Raw genomic sequence first — 21,552 nt, 5'->3', positions numbered from 1 at the left:
TATGAAAAGATTGATAAATCTGTACATAATAAGATTACAGATTTATTTTTATGTTAGTTGAAGAAAATATTGCTAGATGCCAGCAGAGGTGGCAAGGCAAATCTTGATATTTTTAATGCTGTTACAATTAAATGTAAATTAAATTTAGCCAACACTAAAACCTTTGATTTTTTCTTATCTGATTCCGATTCTAAGCAAATAACACAAAACCTGATCAAGATCTGGACATCAGCTAGACAATTTCACAAAACAGGAATCTCATACCAATACAGAATCACTTGCACTCGAATGAAGCTGGACTTGAATTTAATTGAATTTGTACCCAAACTAACATTCACATTCATAAAAGACATCTTATCGTTTTATATCATACAATTTACTCATTAATTGTTGTTTCATTTCCCAAGCTATAATATTAAATTCAATTTTCACTATTGGATCCTTTTGGATTAGCGGTATCCTTATTCCTTTAACAGGTGAAATGAAATAAACTCGTACTTTTTGCAGCTTGTTAATTACACTCAATGAATGTGAATTAAGGTTTCTTGTTTTTAATTATTAGAACAGCTATTTATGGAATGCGATATCCTTGAATATTGAATGCATGCAGTTGAAAGAACAAACATTGGAAAGTATTTCAATCTGAAATAAAATATCTTTATGAAAATCAATCCAGTTTAGGATTACGAAAAAATGTAGCACAAAATGATTTATATACACGAGATTTAAGGGTCAAAATAGGTGAAAGTATAAAAAGGAGATCAATATTAAGGCGTTTTAGGTTAGCGATGTCTGACAAACTCTTCGAGCGGTGTTTTGGATCCTAAAGGAAAACTTCTGATCTTATTTGTACAAAGACAGGTGATCATGTGTTCTCGAATAGCTTTAGGATCATCCGAGAATAAAATGTCCGCTGGATTACGTCGTGAACACAGGGCTTTGGCAAAAGCTATGGCATACAGTCCACACTGTGAATTATCAACTTGTTGGGTAACTTGTTCAAGAAAAAATTTTATCTCCACTGCATCAGGTAACATGGCAAAGACTGGTTTCAACGTTTCATCAGTGTAATCCTTCCGATCCATTGATTTGGAATCATAAATGGAAACATGACCTGGATTGTTGCGAAAAATGTTGGACACTGTAAACCAATGGTTTTGATTTTCATTTAAAATTTGAACAAAAGATCCTTCCACTGGTTTAAAGCCTTGTATTTGAGCCAATAGGACATCCTGTAATCCACCAATATTTGGATACTCTTTTTGCAACAAATATTGACTAGCGTTTATTATAGAATCGGTTATCCACTCCTTTTCAGATTCAAGGATCATCTTGTCAAATTGAGTTAACGTGAAAGATCCCATTTTCCTCCAAACACAATTTTCTGGTCCATTATTCTTGTCTTCGTTGGTTTTTCGATCCATTGAACTTTACATATTAAAAAATAAAAACTCAATTACAATTAAAAAAATTAAAAAATTAAAAAAAAACAAGGAAAAAACAATGTTAAGTTAAAGATGTTATCATTCATCTATTGTTACTCTTAAAGTATCGTAATGGATCTTATTGTTGGCAAACATATGTCGATACCAACCTAACAATACTCCGCTATTTGATTCCTAAATATTTCATACGAGTACTCTAATTGATCTAGCAATATGAATATTTAACACTTCAATTGTTTTTAATTAGTGTTGTATTTACATTTCTAATTTAAAATTTCTTAGACTCTACAATATATTCAGTTCTAATTTTTAGCTTCAATGGTGACATTTGGATGTAAATTAAACTTGGTCTGTAAGTAATGAGTCTCTATTGTTTAAAATTTATGGTGGCCATTTTAAATTCACTTAAATTGTCAAAGGTTTGATCGTTTGATTGCAATTGTTACCTTTACTCAGTTTGATTATGTTTACCACTAATCTAGAGTAGGAAGTTACTCATACTAGACTTTATCAAGAATTGTCTGTTTATTGTTTAATATCAACCTTCTTCGCTCTTCATTCCTACTTCCATCTTCGTCTATATCTTCACAATTTTCATCATTTCTCCCATTGATTAACTCACTTTTGCCTCCTCACTCAACATCCGTTGGCTAAACTGAATAAAAGTTCAAGTTGAACCATCCAATTTCAACTAATTTACAGAATGCTGTTTAACCAACCAACAACAACACCATTATCATTAACTAACAATCATCTCCACATCTAATCCTCTATTTGTGTTCATCTATTCAGTATTAGTGCTATAACAATCTAAATTGATTAATTGGCTTCAATACTTGACAAACTTTAAGCTTTTTCGTTGGTTTTACAGCTTCTGTTGTCCGACAGTTTCATTTGTTTACATATTTTACAACATAACGTTCTTCACTTTTCACCATGTCTATTGTTCATTTTGTTTTCTTTTCATTCCTTTTTATTGGCATTTCATTTGTAAATGTAACCTACAGCTGGTCAATTGATGATGTTAATCCAGTAGTGAGTACTCGTTATGGTCACATCCGAGGTCGAAGAGACACTCCAGTGGGAAATTATCCAAGTGATTTGAGAATCACTTCCTTCATTGGTATACCTTATGCGTCTCCACCAGTGGGTAGCGGTCGGTTTTCTGTAAGTAAAATGATCACTTGTATAATTACATATAAAACGACCTAAACTGATAGCTCCATGAAATAACCAGCAGTCGTAATTTTCTGCATTTAATTGAAATTTTCCCATTCAGCTTCACACCTTTTGCACAGTTATTTTCACTCATATTTTGACACCCATTTTATCACTTCATTTTACACCTTTTAACACTTTCTATTGTCTTTTGCTTTTTCAAGAACCCAAAAGAACCAGTAAAATGGTCTGGTTTCCTGGACGCTACCAATCGTCGAGTTATGTGTCCACAGGTTGAACAGAGATTCCGACTTGAATCTGACCCTCAAATTGGTGAATCTGAAGATTGTCTTTATCTCAATGTTCAAGTTCTTAGTCGAGTAAGTTAATTTCCTTCATTTCAACTGTTCTTCATTCCTTTCATTTGATTAGTTTAATCAACCAATGTATCAGGGTTTGATATTAACGAATCGAAATTGACAGTTTTAAACAAATGTATATCCCAAGTTAATCTGGGAATGAGTGGATGAATAATCACCCAAGTCAACCTAGATAATCTTGAATTTTTCAAGATCATCGTGATTCATTCTGAAATTTGTTTCGTCAAGCCTCACATTTTTCATGTTGTTTTTATTCATCTGAAAAGATAAATTGCTTTGTTGTTTACTTGTCTCGTTATTTTTAAATTGAATGAGTCACCAAATTGTTTATTAACTTATTTACAGTTTTGCCTTGACTTGCTTCAATATCATGATGAGTATTAATATTATTGTTAAATTAAAATTAAAGCGACATTTTATATTCAGGAAAAAAGTGAAATTTTTTTAGTAAATAAGTTCAAGATTATCGATGCTAAATGGTTAATCATCCAGAATTGCCCCAGTTAGGCCCATTGTTTTATTATTACTCATATGTACGATTAATTTGATTGAAATGAAAAGGTTATCAAGGTTAATAGCTATTGTCACATTGATTAGTTAATTAGGAAAAAATTAGTATAATTAAAGTGTTTACCCTCCGAGTTTAGTCATTTGTTTATTGACATGCAGTCCCCCACATTTGAATATTACCGTTAAAATGAAGAGACTAGGTTAAGTCAACTACTAAAATTACTTACGGAAATTATTATTAAATTATTAGGACATTAATATGATTTTTATTTTAAATTTGTGTCTTTCAATAATCGTAATTATTAATTTATGTATGTTATAATAATATTAACCGGAAACATCATTTGTTTTGTTGATTAAAGAGGAGGCTCCTAAAAAGAGAGGGAACCTCTTTTGGTTTCTCATCTCTCACCATTTTCAATTGTAAGTTAATTGTAAATTTACTCTTCTTTATATTATTTTGATTAAAAAAGTGACAAGTTCATTACTTCAGATCACCAGTTTCAATCAAAGAATGAAATTTATGTAACAAGTGGAGACAACGCAGCTTCACACAGCAAATATTATGAAGTCATAATTACGATCAATTTTCAAATAAAAGGCTTGAAAGTATTACTTTCAGTATTGAGATTCCATAAAATTGAAAATTTTCAATCATGGTTTGATAATTGCTATTTATTTTTATCAATTATTCAGGGTCCAGTTACAGCGAATGCTCCTGTTGTAGTTTATTTACATGGTGGAGAGTTCAAATATGGAGGCAAAGATTTCTATTATCTGGACGTTTTACCTCAAAACCTTAACTCTCTTGTGTTTGTAACTATCAACTATCGATTAGGACCTTTGGGTGATTTGGTATTAATTTTCGTTTAACTTGATTAATAACTAATCAATTTTTTGTTCATTAGGTTTCCTTTCTACTGACACTAATGAAGTTCACGGTAATTATGGGTTACGAGATATAATTATGGCTCTACAATGGGTGCAATCCGAAATATCTCAATTCCATGGAGACACGAATTCAGTTGTTCTTATGGGCCATGATGCTGGTGCGATTGCCGCTAACATGCTTATGCTGTCCACTTATAATAAAGGTACAGTTGCGTTTTAGTGATTTATCGTTTAGCTAACTCTTCTTTCTTATTTTTGTTTAGTGTATTTTAATGCTGTTGTTTGCTCTGGAGGAACCGTTTTTACTCCTTGGGCCTTTGAACATCAACCATCTACTATTAGTCGGGAACTTGCGCTTAGTTTAGGCTGTGGGTATACTCAGATTCGTCGATGTCTTCAACAAAAATCTACTTCTGAAATTTTGGCTGTTGCGAGAACCAAAAAGCTGCATTTTCGACCAACAATGGATCGTAACTTGAGTGATCCATTATTCCATGATATACCTCAAATTCAAATTGAAAACGGTTTCTTCGCACGAGTACCATTGATAGTTGGTATAACTGAACAAGAAGGTGCTCTTGATTATTACCGAAATTACCGGCAAATACAAGCTATAAGTAAAATTCAAGATAAAATTAGATATTTGATTGGACCTTTTGTTAAACGTTTTGCAAATCTTGACGTTCTTGCATCTTTAGTACATTATCAATATTTTCCCGATGAAGAAGCTCGATCAGGTAGACAGATTACTACTGTTGGTCGCGGATACAATCAAGGCCAAGTTGATGAACGCTTAGTTCAGGTATTTATCAAAATCCTTTTTCAAAAACTATTTTCTCTAAAGTTTAACCATTTTCTTTAACAGGTATTGGGAGACTTTTTATACACCTTACCAGCTGAAAAAGCGCTGCAACTTCACTCCAGTCACAATCTTATATCAAAACTTTACGTTTACGAAGACAAACAGCCTCGCATTACCTTTGGAATGCTTCAGAGAAATCTGGCATCTGATGTTACCGCTGATAAATTCAGAGCCACTCACATGGACGATATATTTGTACTGTTTAAAACAATTTATTCAAAACAATACGCTGAGGCTAACCCGGCAGCAAATACTCTTCTCTCTTGCATTTTATCAACCATTAAAGACAAGGAGCAAACTTGTAACTGGCAAAATTACCAAACGACAACTCGCTCTTACATTCGCGTTACCCGTCAAGGCTCTGCTTATGGTAGCATGTTTCGTTCTGAGCGTATGGTTGCTTTCTGGAATCATCTATTCTCGACAGTTGAAGCTAGCACCGTTGTCATTCCTCCCTACTTCCCAGAAGCAGCATTTCGATCCTACCAAGCAGCTACATGGTCTTTAGTTGCCATTGTTGTCATTTTATTATTGTTATCATCCAGTTTGGGTGCATTTATCTTCATTAAAAGACGAAATGATAAACAATCACTCGAGTCAATTCGGAAGCCAAATGAGGAATCAACTGAAAAGTAAGGTTCATATTAAACCTAACAATCGCTAACATTGCTTTTACATAGATTATGAAAAATCCTTTTGAATTTGTCTCTCATCCTATCTAAAAAGCAACAATTAGATCCCACTGATAACCAAAGAATTAAAATCTTTCCCAAAACAATAGTAGAAGTAGAAAAGAAACAAATTAACCGAAACCTTTGAATTATCATTTTTCGAGAAAACTAATTAAGGCAACTAATCATTATCTTTTTATGACCAATGTATTTAAATTCAATCTCTTTTTCAGAGGAGACGTAGTTGAACAACTTTAGGAATCATTGACTTGGATCATATTTCTGGTTAACCGATTTACCAGTGGATCAGATGGATTCGTCTAAACCTGTTGACTTTTTTTGAGAAATTTTTTTTAACTCAAATGAAACTTCTTTGCATTTACTTTATCACCAAATTATCCACCATTAATTGTAATAATAATCAGAAAATCTCTTTTGCATGAAAACATTTCAATCTAGTTTAATATTAAAAACTAACACCGCCATACTTTAAATAAATGATATTTACATCTACCACGAATAATGTGAAACCTTTATTTAATACGTACTATCGCAATTAATAATCTGTAAATTGTTTCAACTTTTGTCATCATTCTATTAGTATTTGGTTAAAATAGAACTCAAAAGATGTCAGTGTAAACGTTAGCAATTGTGACTGATTTTATTTTGTTTATATTAATTCAAGAATCAACTTTCAACTTTTGCTGATGAAATAATGTTGAGTTTCTTATCTTGTTCCCAATTCTTACTGTAAAAACAACTAAACAACTTGATAAATCCCCAGGACCCATTAGCGCAGCTTTAAATTGTTGGAATATCATAATTTCATTTGTATGCAAGATAATGAACCAGAATATATGAGGTGAATCATTAAAGACAAAAAGATCGTTGTGAGCGTCAAGCTCTTATTGCCAGAAAGCGAACATAATCTCGATGGTTGTTAAGTTAATTGGTTTCAATTCGCTGCCTATTTGTGGTTCGTTAATTCTTCATTCTTACATCACCAGATGAAATGGATACATAATTTTGTTGGATCTAAAGAAGCCCAAAATGATGATCATATTGGAATGGCTAATAGTGGAAAGCGGATGGTGAATTGAGATCGATGTACTTTTTAATAGAAAGCTGATTGAACTTGAAAATGAGGATCAGGGTTACCGGACTCTTAATATCTTCCTAATGAGAGATTATCTTCTTATATCATCTGACTTTAAACAACTGAGTCAACTATCCTGGTGACAAGTTCAACATATGATAATACATAATGAAGTTTCATTCACGTTCCAGAAGGACCGGTCCTCTTCATCAAGATTAATTCAATTAGATCGTTCACATCGTTCCTGATCATCTTTCGCCCTTATAAAGCTGAGAAAAAAAGAGAAATATTTTCTCTCTTTGACTTTTATTTTCTCAAATGACTATTTGCTCTGCATTTATTAGCAATAACCTGTTGGTCATCTGTGTGATTATTGTAATGAAAAAGGAAAGATCACACAAAGTGGAATCACCAAAATCAATCTAATCATCAGAAAATTGGTAAGTTGAATTAGAGAGTGAAGTTAAATCAAGTGTTTATTGCAGTTTCAAGGGTCAACATATTTTTTCACTAACAGAAGAAAAAATAAATTCAGTTCATGATCCATGTAGATTATTAGCCGAACTATAAAACTCTGTGTAATTATCTTCATCATCTTCATCTTCTGGTTTCTTGTAATATTTATTGCCCACCTTCTTTTTTTCTAATTATCTTTATCAGCAATTAAAATCACATTGGTTTGGCAAAATGTTGTGGAACCAACTTTGACTTCATTCAATGGTACATTCAACCCAGGGTGATCGTATCATCATCACCACCAGGTTTCTTCTTTGCTCTTCTTTCAACTTCTTCTTGATGATTAAAGAGATATTGATGAAGTTGATGGTGATTCTGGTGCTGATGTTGATCATCAACAGGAGCAATTATTGATAGAAGGAGAGTTTACAAGGAATAAACCGGATAAGGTGTGATTTAGATTTTTGGTTGCGTAAAGAACAAAAATTTCAGTCAAGTTTGTATTTTGATGAAAATTGTTAATAATGAGCGTCAAATCAAATCAACATACATGTATTTACAATTTACAGTGATCAATCTTGAAATGAAATTGGTTGACCACCCTTTACTCTGCCATAATCTTTTTTTATCATAAACCTTTTTGTTGGTCAATTGTCTGTTCAGTTATAAGCGACTGACTCACTTGGAGAGACAAAATTGTTTCTTATTTTTTGTTATTTTTCTGGATCAAATTGGATTAAATTGCTCGATTTTACTTTCAAAGGGAAATCAATCAATTGTTGAGTTGTCAGAATGGATCCTGGACATAAATTATCATCCATCATATGGTTTATATTTATTGTTTCAAGTTATTGTCTAGAAGAAAGTAACATCAATAGGACTTTTATAACAACTACTCAATCATCAAGTAATACAATTAACGACGACATAACAACAATTATCTCAACATCTTCACCTTCACCTTCTTCCAGTTCTTCACCCTCCTCCTCACCACCCACGACAACATCAACTTCATCCTCATCCACATCAACTCCTAGCCCAACAACTATCTCATCTCTACCATCAACTCAATCATCTGAACCTCGAGGTAGGATTGATAATTGTTGTTTCATTGTTGATATCAACCATAATTCATATTGTTTGTATTGAATCAACCTTTGCTTAATAAGCTATATTTAACATTAACTTTCTCTGTGTTTATTCATCAATCCCAAGCTCAACAAGCGTGCGGATATAACCGTTATCGGAATGATAGTCCATTGACTGAGCGCATTGTTGGTGGTAACAATTCAATTATTGGTGAATGGCCATGGCAAGTAAGTAAATTGTTTCGCTCATTTTCAATCAAATCCAACTAATTTGTTCTTTGATGTCCGTTCAAAGGTCTCTCTCCGTTTGATTCACCCACAAGTGGGCAAAATTGGACATTGGTGTGGTGGAGTTTTGATTGACCGTCAATGGGTAATGACAGCTGCTCATTGCATGTTAAAGTAAGTGATAAATAAACTCTCTAGATAGAGCTTTTGACTGATTGATTGATTTTTAGCCCAGTCTTTGCCTTGCCTCAACCAATATTTTGGGAAGTTCGTGTTGGTGAACACAATATGAAATTAACTGAGACCCATGAGAAAACTTATTCAGTAACAAAGCTTTTCCATTACCCATGGTACCGTGGTTATGATAATGATATTGCTCTTATGAAATTAAGTGAACCAGTTGAAACAAATGATCATGTTTCACCAATCTGTTTACCTGATGATCCTCATTTTGATTTCTTTGATGTTGAATGTGTTGCCACAGGATGGGGCAAAGTTGATTACAGTTGAGTAGACTTACGATACATTTAAATTTCTTATCCTTAATTAATCTAATTTTGCAATTCTAATAATTAACCAATCTTACACAGACAAAAGAGCAGCTGATGTCTTACAAAAAGTTGAAATAAAAGTGTTTGACAATGAGGAATGTCAGAAAGCATATTTCCCCAAATTCAAGATCTCAATCAGACATTGGCATCTTTGTGCTGGAACTAAAGAAGGTGGAAAAGGAACTTGTCATGTAAGTCTAATCACAATTAATATTTTGATTTGTTGTTTATCATTTTTCTTGATTTGTTGTAATTAGGGTGATTCTGGAGGACCACTTCAATGTAAAGTTGGCAACCAATGGCATCTTGCTGGAATAACATCATTTGGTTCTGGTTGTGCTAAACCAGGTTTCCCTGATGTTTATACTCGAGTTACTCATTTTCTTGAGTGGATCAATCAAATCAAGAGTCTTTATTAAGCAACCAAAATAATTACCTCCTTTTTTATTTGATTTTAATCCTCTCACTGATCTTAATTTAATATTTATCGAACCCTTTTGTGATCTATTTTAATTTCTTTACTTCTTTGTGCTTTCTTCATAAATATTCATTAATAAAACTCACGAAACATTGGAACTAAGATTTTTTTATTTTGTATCAAGTGCAAGATAATACTTAGAATAGTGTAAAATTTTCATGACTAATTACAATAAAGCAGGAGAGTTGACCATTAAGCAATTATAGAGCTTCGTATGTCCAGTTTAATTTGAATCTGGGATGATTTAAAAGTTACAATGAGATTTATTTAATGTGATATGGAAGATGATTAAATTCAATGAGTCTTTACAATTATATAACACCGGTTTGAAGGGAAAAATAGCTTTTTTTGTACTTTAAACAACTGGCAATGGAAGTGCAATATCTTCTTGAGGAGGTTCTTCAGCTTTTTTATCAGCTTCAGCTTTAAAATCTTCCACTTTCTTAACCAAATCAGTTAACATTTCTTTAGCTTTCTCATTTTCAATTGGACATGCGGTCAATGTTTTGATTAACAGATCTAGTCGATGTGCAGGAAGATGATTGTAAACATGGTGCATAAGCTTAATTAAATGATATGGTACATTGAGTTGGTCAAGGTTGGAAAGGAAAATTTCATCGAAAACAGCTGTGCAAAAATCTTCTAATGAAAATTCATCTGCCATTGGAATCAGGAATGACACTAAACTGTGAAGAATACGATCATCAGATATCCGATTGTCATGACAATTCGATAAAAAACCTAAAACTCGGACAACTGCATTTCGATCTTTTTGACGTAATACCTGTAAAGTATAATAAATGGCTAGCTCAGTAGCTAAACGGTCTTCTGTAATGAATTTTTGATACAAATCTGGAGGAGGTCCTGAATGTTCAATAATAGTTAAAGCTGATTCTCGATCATCAGGAGGTAACTTTGAATTAACAGCACGAACTTGATCATCAACGATTAAGGACATTAACACAGGAAGAAATCGAGTCACCAATTCAACATCGAGTTTAGGTTCTCTATATACTTGCGAATTCAGAATGTCCCATGAATGTAAGCCCAAATTTAACATTCTTAGAATTAACATTAACACTAGGTTTTCACGAGCAAGGTTCTCATTATTTATCAAATTATTGGCTATTTTAATTGCCTTGTTTGCCAAAAAGTTGACAGCATATGGATCACATAAGGTCATGGATAAATCGCCAATTACTTGTTCTTGACCACGCTTGACTCCTTCAAGAAAACCTTGTAATTCACGAGATCTCTTTGGGTCAATGTTTTGCTCTCTTATGCAGGCATCAAGACACCAAGCAAATTTATGGCAAGGATCCATGGAAGTAATATCCTGAATATCAGCATCATGTAAGGCCATCAGCAGATCAACACGTAATGTACAATAGTGACTATTTTTTGTGCTCAAAAAAAGTGTTCGGAGAAATTGCAAACAAGTATCATAAAGTAATACATTGCGACCAATTATTTTCACTAAATTTTGTATTATTTCGCTTTGGCGCCTTTGTTTTGGAGTCATTGCAAAAAAAGATCCTGACTGGAGTGAAAAAAGCATAGTATCTTTCTCTTTTATATATGCGCTAAATAGCGGCGAAACTTCGTCACCGAACAATCCTTGATGCTGTTGCCAGATTTGTCGCTTAACTGAGAGATCACACTTTTCATAAAGCTCTCTATCAGCAACAATTTGTTTCAAATATTTATCATCAATACGTTCTGCAAAAAAGACAAAAGCATATAAGTTAAACTGCATAAAATGAAGGGAAATTATCTGATAGATTTACCTAAATTTTTCAATAAAGACATAACAATTGGTTGTAAAGTCTGTATCCTTATAACAGGGAAACTTTTTTCCAATAATTCTTTGAGACTTTTTTCTTTATCAGTTGACTCGGATGAAGCCATTTTGTCGATTTGTTTCAGTAATTTATCTTTCAACTCTTCCAATACTGAGTGATGAAAATCGTATCTCTTGACTTCATGGAGGTCCAATAATGGAAGTATTGTTCGTAATGAGGGTAATAAAATACCATTTTCAGTTTGGAATTCTTGGATAGCTTGTAAAGGATCGTTGCAATTTGTTAATGCTTCACGAAGATATTCCCTTCCAGGTATACCAACTTCTTCAAGTCCATTCATCTGTAAATGAAAACATATCGAGATATTAAAGAAGGAAAAGTGACATCACCTAACCATAATTTTTACCTTGATTTTTGATTAAAATAAAATCTCTAGATGACACAAAACAATTTGTTTATTATCGAAATTAGGTAATTAAGCTAACAGTGTAAAATTTGCAGTGAAAAAATTCAAGATTTGAAGATGGTTTCAACTCTACGTTCCTATGACAACAGGCGGGGAGATCAATTCAGGGAATTGAATTCAAAATTGGATTGAAAAAATTATCCAATTACTGTAATTAATAAATGTTGGCAGAATCACAATAACTTAAGCTAATTATCATGATATAATTAAGCTGACAATTAAAGTCAAATCCAATGATTACACACCATTTGATAAATTTCAAATATGGCGGTATAAATATGGTATACAGTCTTGTATACAATTTACAAAATACAAATCTTCATTAAGCTAATTATAAGTCAATTTTGTTTTCGTGGAGCTTTTAATTCATTTTTTATTCCTGATTAATTTTAGATTAACAGTTGAGCTGAACTGCTTCTCCTCTAAACATTGAAAATCCTTATCAGGTTCATTATTAAATTTGTTTTCTTCAATCCTTTTTCAACCATGGAGTGTATCCTATCGATTTCATTTCCCTATTTAATTGCTTTGATTTCTCGAGGAATGATAAAAAATGCTGTAAATGAATACATTGGTGATGGAGATGAAATTACATGAACGTGAATGGTTTCACTTTTTGCTCAGCAATGGATTCTGATTATCATTTATATGCTGTTTTATGAAAGTGCAAAGCAGCTTAATGATAGTTATATCTGTGGACCCATTCATTTGTTCACTTTGTAAGCATAAAAATCAATTAATGGTATGATTTTGATGACTGATGGCTCCTTATTGATGATGTAAGGAAAATTACTGATCCAGAATGAAGAAATTTCTCGCTTGGTAATGAATCAATAATACCTTGTTCAGAGCCGGGATTAAAAGAAGCAAAAAAAAGGAAATTCTGGTACGATAAAAAGAGGAGATGTGAGTTGGTAAAGAAGTATGTAGAAAGATGAGGATGAAAAAAAAGCAAATGGAATGAGAGAAAGTGAATGTAATAGAAGTGAGTCTGTGGGTTCGAATGAGAAGAAGAAAAAGAAGAAATGAAAAGAAAAAAGATCATTTCAAGTCTCATTAGGACTTTATCATGATTTATACTCACCATCAGATTTACTTGATCGCCTTTGAACATGAATTCACAATGGATTGGATTCCTTAAAACATAATTGGCTCCAAATCGTGATCATCTTTTATCCCTTTTGATATTTCTTTATTCCTCATCTCCATCTTCATCTCGACATTCTATTTTCATCTGTTCATCTTATAACATACTCTTTACCTTCATTTGTATCCATTTGTTTTCATTTCATTATCAATTCAACCGGACCTGTGATCAATATATTCGTGTTCAAATAACTGTGAAATAAACCATTTGTATTGGAACCAGTGAAATACAAATGAAAAGGCATTAACAATCAATAATTAAATGTTTGGATACAATCAATTAAACGGTAAGTTGTACATTTTGCCATCTATTGTTTACATATTTTTTGGTTGGACATTTTTCATGTTTCATTTTGTGTCTTGTTATGGTTATGGCTATGGTTATGTTTATTGTTACTATTATTAGTTGATTAACTGTCATAACCATTATGATGATTCCTCTGTTTAATTTAAATTGATAAATTGAATGAACAAGATAAGTGATAATACAATTTCCTCATCTTAATTCATGTTATTTATTTTTTACACTTGCTTATTGTCAACATCGTCATTCCTTTAATTGGACTTTATCATATGATAACAGTATATATTTTAAAGCAACTAACAAGCCATTCCAAGTCACCATCATCGTCATTATTGTTATTACAATCATCAATCAATTAGATGAATAATTATCGAGATAATACGAATTGGTTTAATTGAAGGATCCAAATATAATAGCAATTATGAGCATTATTCAAATGTCTGATCTTGAAATGGATGATGTTACCTTTTTGACTTGTCGTGAATCAGTGGATGGAGTAACCAATAAATCATTGAGAGGTGATTGTGGCCCATTTTGCCGTAATCGTCGTGTTTGCCGTAAACAGCATCCTCATCATGTACATTTTTCATTTTATCAATTACTTATCATGGTAGCATTAATTGTTATCCTACTCATCTCGACTGTCTTAATTTGCGCCTTTGCCTGTCCCTTTAAAACAAATCAATGCCATATCATTGGAGCAATTGAAGAAACCAATACAACTCAAGTTAATTCAAGTTCATCACATCTTTTAGCCACTAATGGGGAACAATTTCCTTGGAGTGATTTAAGATTGCCTAATTTTATTAAACCCATCCATTATGGTTAGTATTAATAAACACATTTATCATTTATATTAATATTATTAATAATTTATTTCATATTTTCCTCATATTTTCTCATATTATCTCATATTTATTCAGATATCTTCATGCATCCAAATTTAACCACATTTATTAATCGAGGATCAGTTGAAATAAGCATCATCAGTGAAGAAGCAGTTGACTTTATTTTAGTACATGGTAAACAATTGAATTTAACACAAATCACTATTACTAAATTTAACGATGAAAGTGAAAGGATAACAGTTGATAAAGTATTGGAAAATGATGAATTTGAATTGATTCATATCAAGTTGGTGAACAATTTAGAGACAAACACTGAATATGTGGTTAAAATAAACTTCACAAAATCATTGGAGGAAAGATTGGAAGGATTTTACATTTCGTCTTATATGGACAGTTCAAGTGAACGTAAAAGATTCATTGGGACAACACATTTTGAACCTACAATGGCTCGTTCAGCATTCCCATGTTTTGATGAACCTGCTTTTAAGGCTACTTTTTCATTGAAAATGGTCCATGAAGTTCATCATGATGTCTACTTCAATTCAGAGAAACAAGATACTTTGATTTATTCAAAGGAAGGCCTTCGACTCTCTGTATTTGATTCAACTGTTAAAATGAGCACTTATTTGGTTGCTTTTGTTGTCTGTGATTTTAAACCTTTGGATGCAAGAACCAAAGAGGGAACTCATGTTCGAGTTTTGGCTCCTCGAGATCAAGTTAATCATGGGGAATTGGCTTTAAGATCAGCCGTTTCCATATTGACTTATTTTCAATCTTTTTTCAATTTAACTTATCCATTAACTAAACTTGATTTGGTGTCTGTCCCTGATTTTGGTGCTGGTGCAATGGAAAACTGGGGTTTAATGACATTCAGATCAACTGCCATTATGTATAATGAAAAGACATCTCCAGATTCAGCTAAAGAAGAGGTTTTAACTGTAATTAGTCATGAAATTGCTCACCAATGGTTTGGTAATTTAGTTACTATGAAATGGTGGAATGATCTTTGGTTAAATGAAGGATTTGCTTCTTATGTTGAGAATCTTGGAGTTGATCATTTGTATCCAGATTGGCGTATGTTGGATCAATTTGTGTTGACAACAACTCAAGAAGCATTAGCCTTAGATTCACTTGAATCATCTCATGCAATTATGAATGATGTTAAAGATCCACGAGAAATTGAAGCTCTTTTTGATACAATATCATACAAGAAAGGTGCTGCTTTAATTAGAATGTTGAAGAATTTTCTTGGACCAGATAATTTGAGATTTGGGTTAAAAAATTATCTTTCCAAATATAAATTTTCCAATGCTGAAACAAGTGATCTTTGGAGATCATTTTCAAATGTAATTATATTTCTTTTTATTTTATATTATAATTTTATATTCTTTTATCTAATAATATTGCATATTTTGCAGATTGTGCCAAATGAAGTGATAAATGTTACAAGTATAATGGAGACTTGGGTTCGTCAAAAAGGATATCCAGTGATTAGTGTTAGATCTTATGGTGAACATGTTTTGTTAACCCAAAAACGTTACCTTTCCAGTCCTTTAAGTGAAGATGAATTGGATGGCAATAATACATCTCCATTTGGATATCAATGGATTGTCCCAATAACTTTTATAACCAGTCATAACCCACGAGATGCCACATTAATATGGATGTCATCGTCTAATTCAGTGATTCCTTTTCCTCACCATGTTGATTGGTTTAAAATAAATGTTAACCAAACAGGATTTTATCGAGTTAATTACGATGAATACAATTGGAAAAGATTAATTTCCTTATTGGATCGCTCTGGTCCTGATACTCATCTTTTATCACCTTCAGATAGGGCCAACTTGATTGACGATGCTTTCTCGTTCATGCGAATGGATCTACTTCAACCTCAAATTGCACTCAACATCACATCATATCTTGAAAAATCAAAGGAACGTGATTATGTTCCTTGGGTCACAACGATAATAAACTTAAAGATATTGGACTCAATAATGGAAGGTCATCCTTTACTTCGTAAATTTATTTTAAGACTGATTCGAGTTGCACTTAAAATGTGGAAACGAGGCTGGATCGATGAAGGAAGCCATCTCGACCGTAAATTACGATCATCCATTTATTATGCGGCTGCCTATTTCGGTGAAGATACAACCATTCGAATTGCTAAACAACACTTTGATAAATGGTCTCAAGATGCGTATCAACCGCCACCAAATTTCCGTAAAACCGTTTACACAACTGGAATAATGTTGGGCGATACTGAAGAATGGGAATTTTGTTGGCAAAAATATGTTAAAGAAAGGATTCCTTCAGAGAAACGTTTACTTCTGGATGCTTTGGCCCACACTCATAATCCATGGTTGTTATCACAATTCCTTAATTATTCACTTGATAGGAACAAGATTAAACCTCAAGATACAGCTTATGTTATAACTCATGTTGCTCGTAATCCAGTTGGTCGCCATTTGGCTTGGCGTTTTGTCCGTTCCAATTGGAATACTTTGTTGAACCTTTTTGGAACTGGGTCCTTTTCCCTTGATGCTATTATTAGTGAAACGGGTTGGCATTTTTCAACACTATTTGATTACAATCAAGTTTCATCATTTTACTCTTCGGTTCCTCTTGGATCAGGATTCCAATCATTGAAACAAACATTGGAAAAAATACGAGCCAATATCTTCTGGAAAGAAAATGTTGAAGCTAAAGTTATCAATTGGTTAAAGATAGTCGATCAACGATGAAAATAATTGTTCAGTCAATACTTTTCTTCCTTTCTCATCTTTTCATCGCTATAAATATCATAATCTAAGCTTTCTGCCAATAACATCATTTTTTTCACTTTCAAGTTAAATTAAAATCTTTGATTGTCTTTCCATTGAACGAAACTAAAAAAACGCATATTATAATTGTAAATTATATTTTCGTTAAAGTCAAATGACTGTTACATAAGTCAGCACAATTTTTAATATTGATTCATCATTTAAAGTTAATCACTAATCAATAAAATCAAAATAAAGTATAATCATTGACTGTTTAACAATCTCGAATAAAGTCATAATCATGTTTAAATCTCTTGTTGGTGATTTTTTTGCTCAGTTGAATCAATTACAAAAGATACATCGGCAAACATATAACATACATTTATAAGAATAGTTCATAATTTTAAACACCAATAAATATATTTATCATTGGTTCATCAGCTAAGGCCTCAAATGATATCAATTACAGTTATCATCTGAATTCATACTTTCAACCTTTTCTATTTTCTATTTCTAATATTTATTAGTTAATCATTTGGCCTTTTCTTATAACTTTACATAAATACAAAGCAAAAAACATGAAATAAGACAAAAAAATCAAGGGAAAGTCATTTTGAAACAAATCTTATACAGAGACTGAATCGTTTCATTACAATCTAAATTTTTCAATTTTAACACACATTAAGGTGACAATTACTTTGAATTTGATTGATTATCCTTAGAAACAGATATTCAAAACCAACAGCTAACTGAATACAAAATGATAAAATTTCAATAAATATTATGCTTCCAATTTTATTCAAATCAATAATTATACAATACAACAATGTTAGAGATACAATGCTTTTAATTTGATCAATAAAAATTAAATGAGACCAGACAATAATTGAATTAGTGTTTAAAACCTTGATGGCCGTAAATGTATTATTTGGGATCACAATCAATTTTGATTGAATGGGTTATTTTGGCATGGTTTAAATAACTTCCCATTAGCATCGATTACCAAAATCTATGATCAGAAAATTTGCAAAAGGGAATCAGTTACTTATTAACAGAGGATAAGTTTGAATGTTCAAATAAACTGTTTAAACTGTTATTATAGTTGTTAATACAATTATATATTGTATACACTGAAACAATTATGTTTGGTATCAATAAAATGTCTTGGGTTTTCATCTTTTGCTTTACAGGATGCACTGTCCATCTTGGCTATGTAGTGCATCATTATCTTGAATTTCCTGTGCGAAGTCAAGTCACAATTGAATTTCCTGGAACGATGGAAATTCCTGATATTGATATCCATTTACCATTGATTAAAGTGTTAGATTTAAACGAGTTATTCAATCGGTATCCAGTTGAATTGAAATCAATATGTAAAAAGCTTGGAAGATACAGCTCAAAGGATGATTTGGACAAGGATTTTCGATCCAGATGCTTACAACTGTTTGAAACCGTTGTAATGCAAGTATATTTAACTGACCTATTAACTGTCGGTGATATTGAGCAGCTTACTATGAACTCCTCTTCATTGATAAGCAGTGTCGAGCTACATCGCGAATTCACAGATATTCCCACTGGAACAGTTAGACCTTCATGTAAAATTGAACGGCATTTCAGTGGAATGGGCCTATTTCTGAGAGTCGCCTGTCGAAATGGATCTCAAATATTGAGTAAAACTATCTCCACAAGCAGCGAAACAAATCAATGTTTGCTTCGCATTGGCTATAACATGAAATACAGTTTTGGCTACCGCTTTGTCTCACATGATGATGTCATAAGTACTCGACTAAGCAAATATAAACCAATCTATGAAAGATCAGATGAGATAAAGTTCACATTCAGTCGTTTCCAAAGGACAATTGCCAACTCTCTTCAATGGCCATATCAAACGAATTGTCGAAATTATCATAAATCTCGAGTCTTACAAGATTGCCTTCAGAGTAAATTATCCAACTCGACAGAACCAGTCATTTATTTTGACTTGGTTTATCCTTTTGGCCATTATCCATCACATTACAAATTTTTCAGGCCTGCTAAAGATACAAAGGTAACACAGGCGTTAGAGAAATGCTTTCAGCTAATTCAAACCCAACAGTGCTATAGCGTTTGGTATCAAACAATTAGCACTGTCTATGTTGCCAGACAAAAAGGACAATCTTTAATTTGCTTGGAACCACAAATTGAATATGACGTCGTGTTTACATCGTATCCTGAGACCACATTTTCAGATCTATTAATATACATCAGCAGCATCCTTGGAATATGGTTTGGAATCTCGGTCTATGGAAAGTTAGCTGCAGATCTCGATTGGTTCAAAATTCCCGTTTTATCCAAACCACTGTTTGAAAAAAGAAACATTTCAATAGCTGCAATCACTGATGAAATGGCTGAAAATAATGAAGTGAAAATGAAAAACTAAATTAACTATAGTCAGCATGAAACGTCTTTGTTGGCTTGTAAACTCAAAAGAATCTCAATGTTAAATAACATTATACTAATAGTTTGATAATATGAAGTTCAGGGAAGATTAATAATTGTGTTAAAGAGATTTTCAACTTGATTTGATGAAATAAACCAAATACGTAAGATTTGCGACTTTGAAACCTTAACAAATGTCAATTGATCGCGAATAAAATCAAATAAAAGCTTTCAATGGCTGAAACTAACCATCATCCGAATGAGCTAATTTTGAGATTTTGAGTCCAAAATATTTATATCACATTGTACATTTAAGGAGTTAATTATTTTAAACTAGATTGATCAGAGACAAATATTCAGAACTAACAGCTAGCTGAATACAAAAGCTTAAAATTTCACACTCAAGTCACTCTCAAGTTAACAAAAATGGAGATTCTCTTCACTACTGCAATTTAACAGAAAATAAAAGTAAAGTATTTACCTCTACGATCGAATAAGATTTTGGGCAGTTCCTATTGTTTAGTGTCTCTGAAAACTAGATCTGCTCAAGATGGCAAAAACTGAAATTAACTCAACTTTGGCCTTTTTTTGTTAACTTGAGAGTTGCTTCTAGCTCAATAAATATTATGGTTCCAGTTTTATGCAAATCAATACTTATACAATACAACAATGTTACAGATACAATGCTTTTAATTTGATCAATAAAAATGAAAAGATACAGGACAATACTAGTAATTGAATTACACTAAAAGTCACCTTCAAGTTAACAAAAATCTTCACTTCGTCAACAGCAAATAAAAGGTCCTCTTATGATTGAATTCAAAACTGCCCAGTTTCATAATGTTGAAGGTTTCCGAAAACAAAATATGATCGAACTGAATACACCAAAATAACCGGACTCTTGGCCTTTTGTTAAATTAGGAGTGACTCTTACAAGGGAGGTGACCCACCTGGTACGATTTGATTCGGGAAATTTCATGATTAATCGATGGAAATAAGTTGAAAAAGATGTTTGGCCAAGTCATAGGACCTGCAAATTTTTGCTACAATTTTTATTCCAATTATAAGTCTAATTCAGACCTATTGTAATGAATTGAAAATGACAAAAACAAAGACATTGCACAACAAACTAAACAAAATGAATGTTAGTCTCAACTTGAGAATGGCAATTTTTCATAGTTTCAGTTCATTACAATAGGTCTGAATTAAACTTAAAATTGGAATAAAAATTGAAGCAAAAATTTGCAGGTCCTGTGACTTGGCCAAACATCTTTTTCAACTTATTTCCATCGATTCATCATGAAATTTCCCGAATCAAATCGTACCAGGTGGGTCACCTCCCTTGTTAGTGTAGGGTTTTGAATCTTGATGGCTGTAAATATATTATTTAAGAGCACAAGCAATTTTGATTGAATATGTTAGTACGAAACTGTGTGTAACTTTTTGCCAATAATTTACCAAAATCATCGATTGCCACAATCAGAAAATTTTCAAAAGTGAATAATTTATCAACAGAGGCTAACTTTAAATCTTAAGACAAACTGTTTAAACTGTCATTGTTATTGTTAAGACAATTGCATATTGTATTTACTTAATTATGTTAGATCTTAATAAAAAGACTTGTGTATTCATCTTTTGCTTCATTGGATGTACCGTCCATCTTGGCTATGTAGTGCATCATTATCTTGAATTTCCTGTGCGAAGTCAAGTGACAATTGAATTTCCTGGAACGATGGAAATTCCTGATATTGATATCCATTTACCATTGATTAAAGTGTTAGATTTAAATGAGCTATTCAATCGGTATCCAGTTGAATTGAAATCAATATGTAAAAAGCTTGGAAGATACAGCTCAAAGGATGATTTGGACAAGGATTTTCGATCCAGATGCTTGCAACTGTTTGAAACCGTTGCAATGCAAGTATATTTAACTGACCTATTAACTGTGGGTGATATTGAGCAGCTTACGGCAAACTCATCTTCATTGATAAGCAA

General features: G+C 32.3%; 5 protein-coding genes across 6 annotated transcripts; 3 read left to right on the top strand and 2 right to left on the bottom strand.

Moving 5' to 3' along the window:
• Positions 1–635: 635 nt before the first annotated feature.
• On the bottom strand, positions 636–1,590 carry LOC149093272 (uncharacterized). The gene has a single exon (XM_089269155.1). The coding sequence runs from the start codon at positions 1,422–1,424 to the stop codon at positions 783–785; it is 642 nt and encodes a 213-aa protein (XP_089125281.1). The 5' UTR covers positions 1,425–1,590; the 3' UTR covers positions 636–782.
• A 494-nt stretch (positions 1,591–2,084) lies between these two features.
• LOC107371272 (acylcarnitine hydrolase-like) lies at positions 2,085–6,431 on the top strand. Its single transcript, XM_015939304.3, has 7 exons — positions 2,085–2,612; positions 2,828–2,983; positions 4,190–4,340; positions 4,402–4,587; positions 4,648–5,186; positions 5,250–5,878; positions 6,151–6,431. Exons 1-7 carry the CDS (start codon positions 2,382–2,384, stop codon positions 6,173–6,175), a joined length of 1,917 nt encoding a protein of 638 aa, XP_015794790.1. The 5' UTR covers positions 2,085–2,381; the 3' UTR covers positions 6,176–6,431.
• Positions 6,432–6,582: 151 nt separating this feature from the next.
• Positions 6,583–9,912, top strand: LOC107371275 (trypsin-1). Of its 2 annotated transcripts, none has more exons than XM_015939307.3 (7): positions 6,583–7,453; positions 7,674–8,556; positions 8,685–8,785; positions 8,853–8,959; positions 9,016–9,290; positions 9,376–9,527; positions 9,594–9,912. In XM_015939307.3, exons 2-7 carry the CDS (start codon positions 8,262–8,264, stop codon positions 9,753–9,755), a joined length of 1,092 nt encoding a protein of 363 aa, XP_015794793.1. In that variant the 5' UTR covers positions 6,583–7,453; positions 7,674–8,261; the 3' UTR covers positions 9,756–9,912. The 2 variants fall into 2 exon arrangements, with proteins under 2 accessions (XP_015794793.1, XP_089125280.1); XM_089269154.1 differs by lacking the exon at positions 6,583–7,453 and having other exon boundaries at positions 7,782–7,918; positions 8,233–8,556.
• Positions 9,907–12,108, bottom strand: NELF-B (negative elongation factor B). Its single transcript, XM_015939305.3, has 3 exons — positions 12,023–12,108; positions 11,602–11,956; positions 9,907–11,533 (listed from the first exon to the last, which is right to left on the bottom strand). Exons 2-3 carry the CDS (start codon positions 11,954–11,956, stop codon positions 10,170–10,172), a joined length of 1,719 nt encoding a protein of 572 aa, XP_015794791.1. The 5' UTR covers positions 12,023–12,108; the 3' UTR covers positions 9,907–10,169.
• A 957-nt stretch (positions 12,109–13,065) lies between these two features.
• Positions 13,066–17,449, top strand: LOC107371271 (endoplasmic reticulum aminopeptidase 1). Its single transcript, XM_015939303.3, has 4 exons — positions 13,066–13,515; positions 13,812–14,356; positions 14,456–15,726; positions 15,799–17,449. The coding sequence occupies exons 2-4, from the start codon at positions 13,954–13,956 to the stop codon at positions 17,119–17,121; spliced, it is 2,997 nt and encodes a 998-aa protein (XP_015794789.2). The 5' UTR covers positions 13,066–13,515; positions 13,812–13,953; the 3' UTR covers positions 17,122–17,449.
• Positions 17,450–21,552: the final 4,103 nt, after the last annotated feature.

The sequence above is a fragment of the Tetranychus urticae genome, chromosome 3 (genome assembly GCF_039701765.1).
Source record: "Tetranychus urticae isolate SD_2017Ah chromosome 3, NJAU_TeUrti_SD_1.0, whole genome shotgun sequence".
Taxonomy (NCBI): Eukaryota; Metazoa; Arthropoda; class Arachnida; order Trombidiformes; family Tetranychidae; genus Tetranychus; species Tetranychus urticae.
The sequence above is the reverse complement of the archived record's forward strand: the minus strand, read 5'-3'. Positions and strand labels throughout refer to the sequence as shown.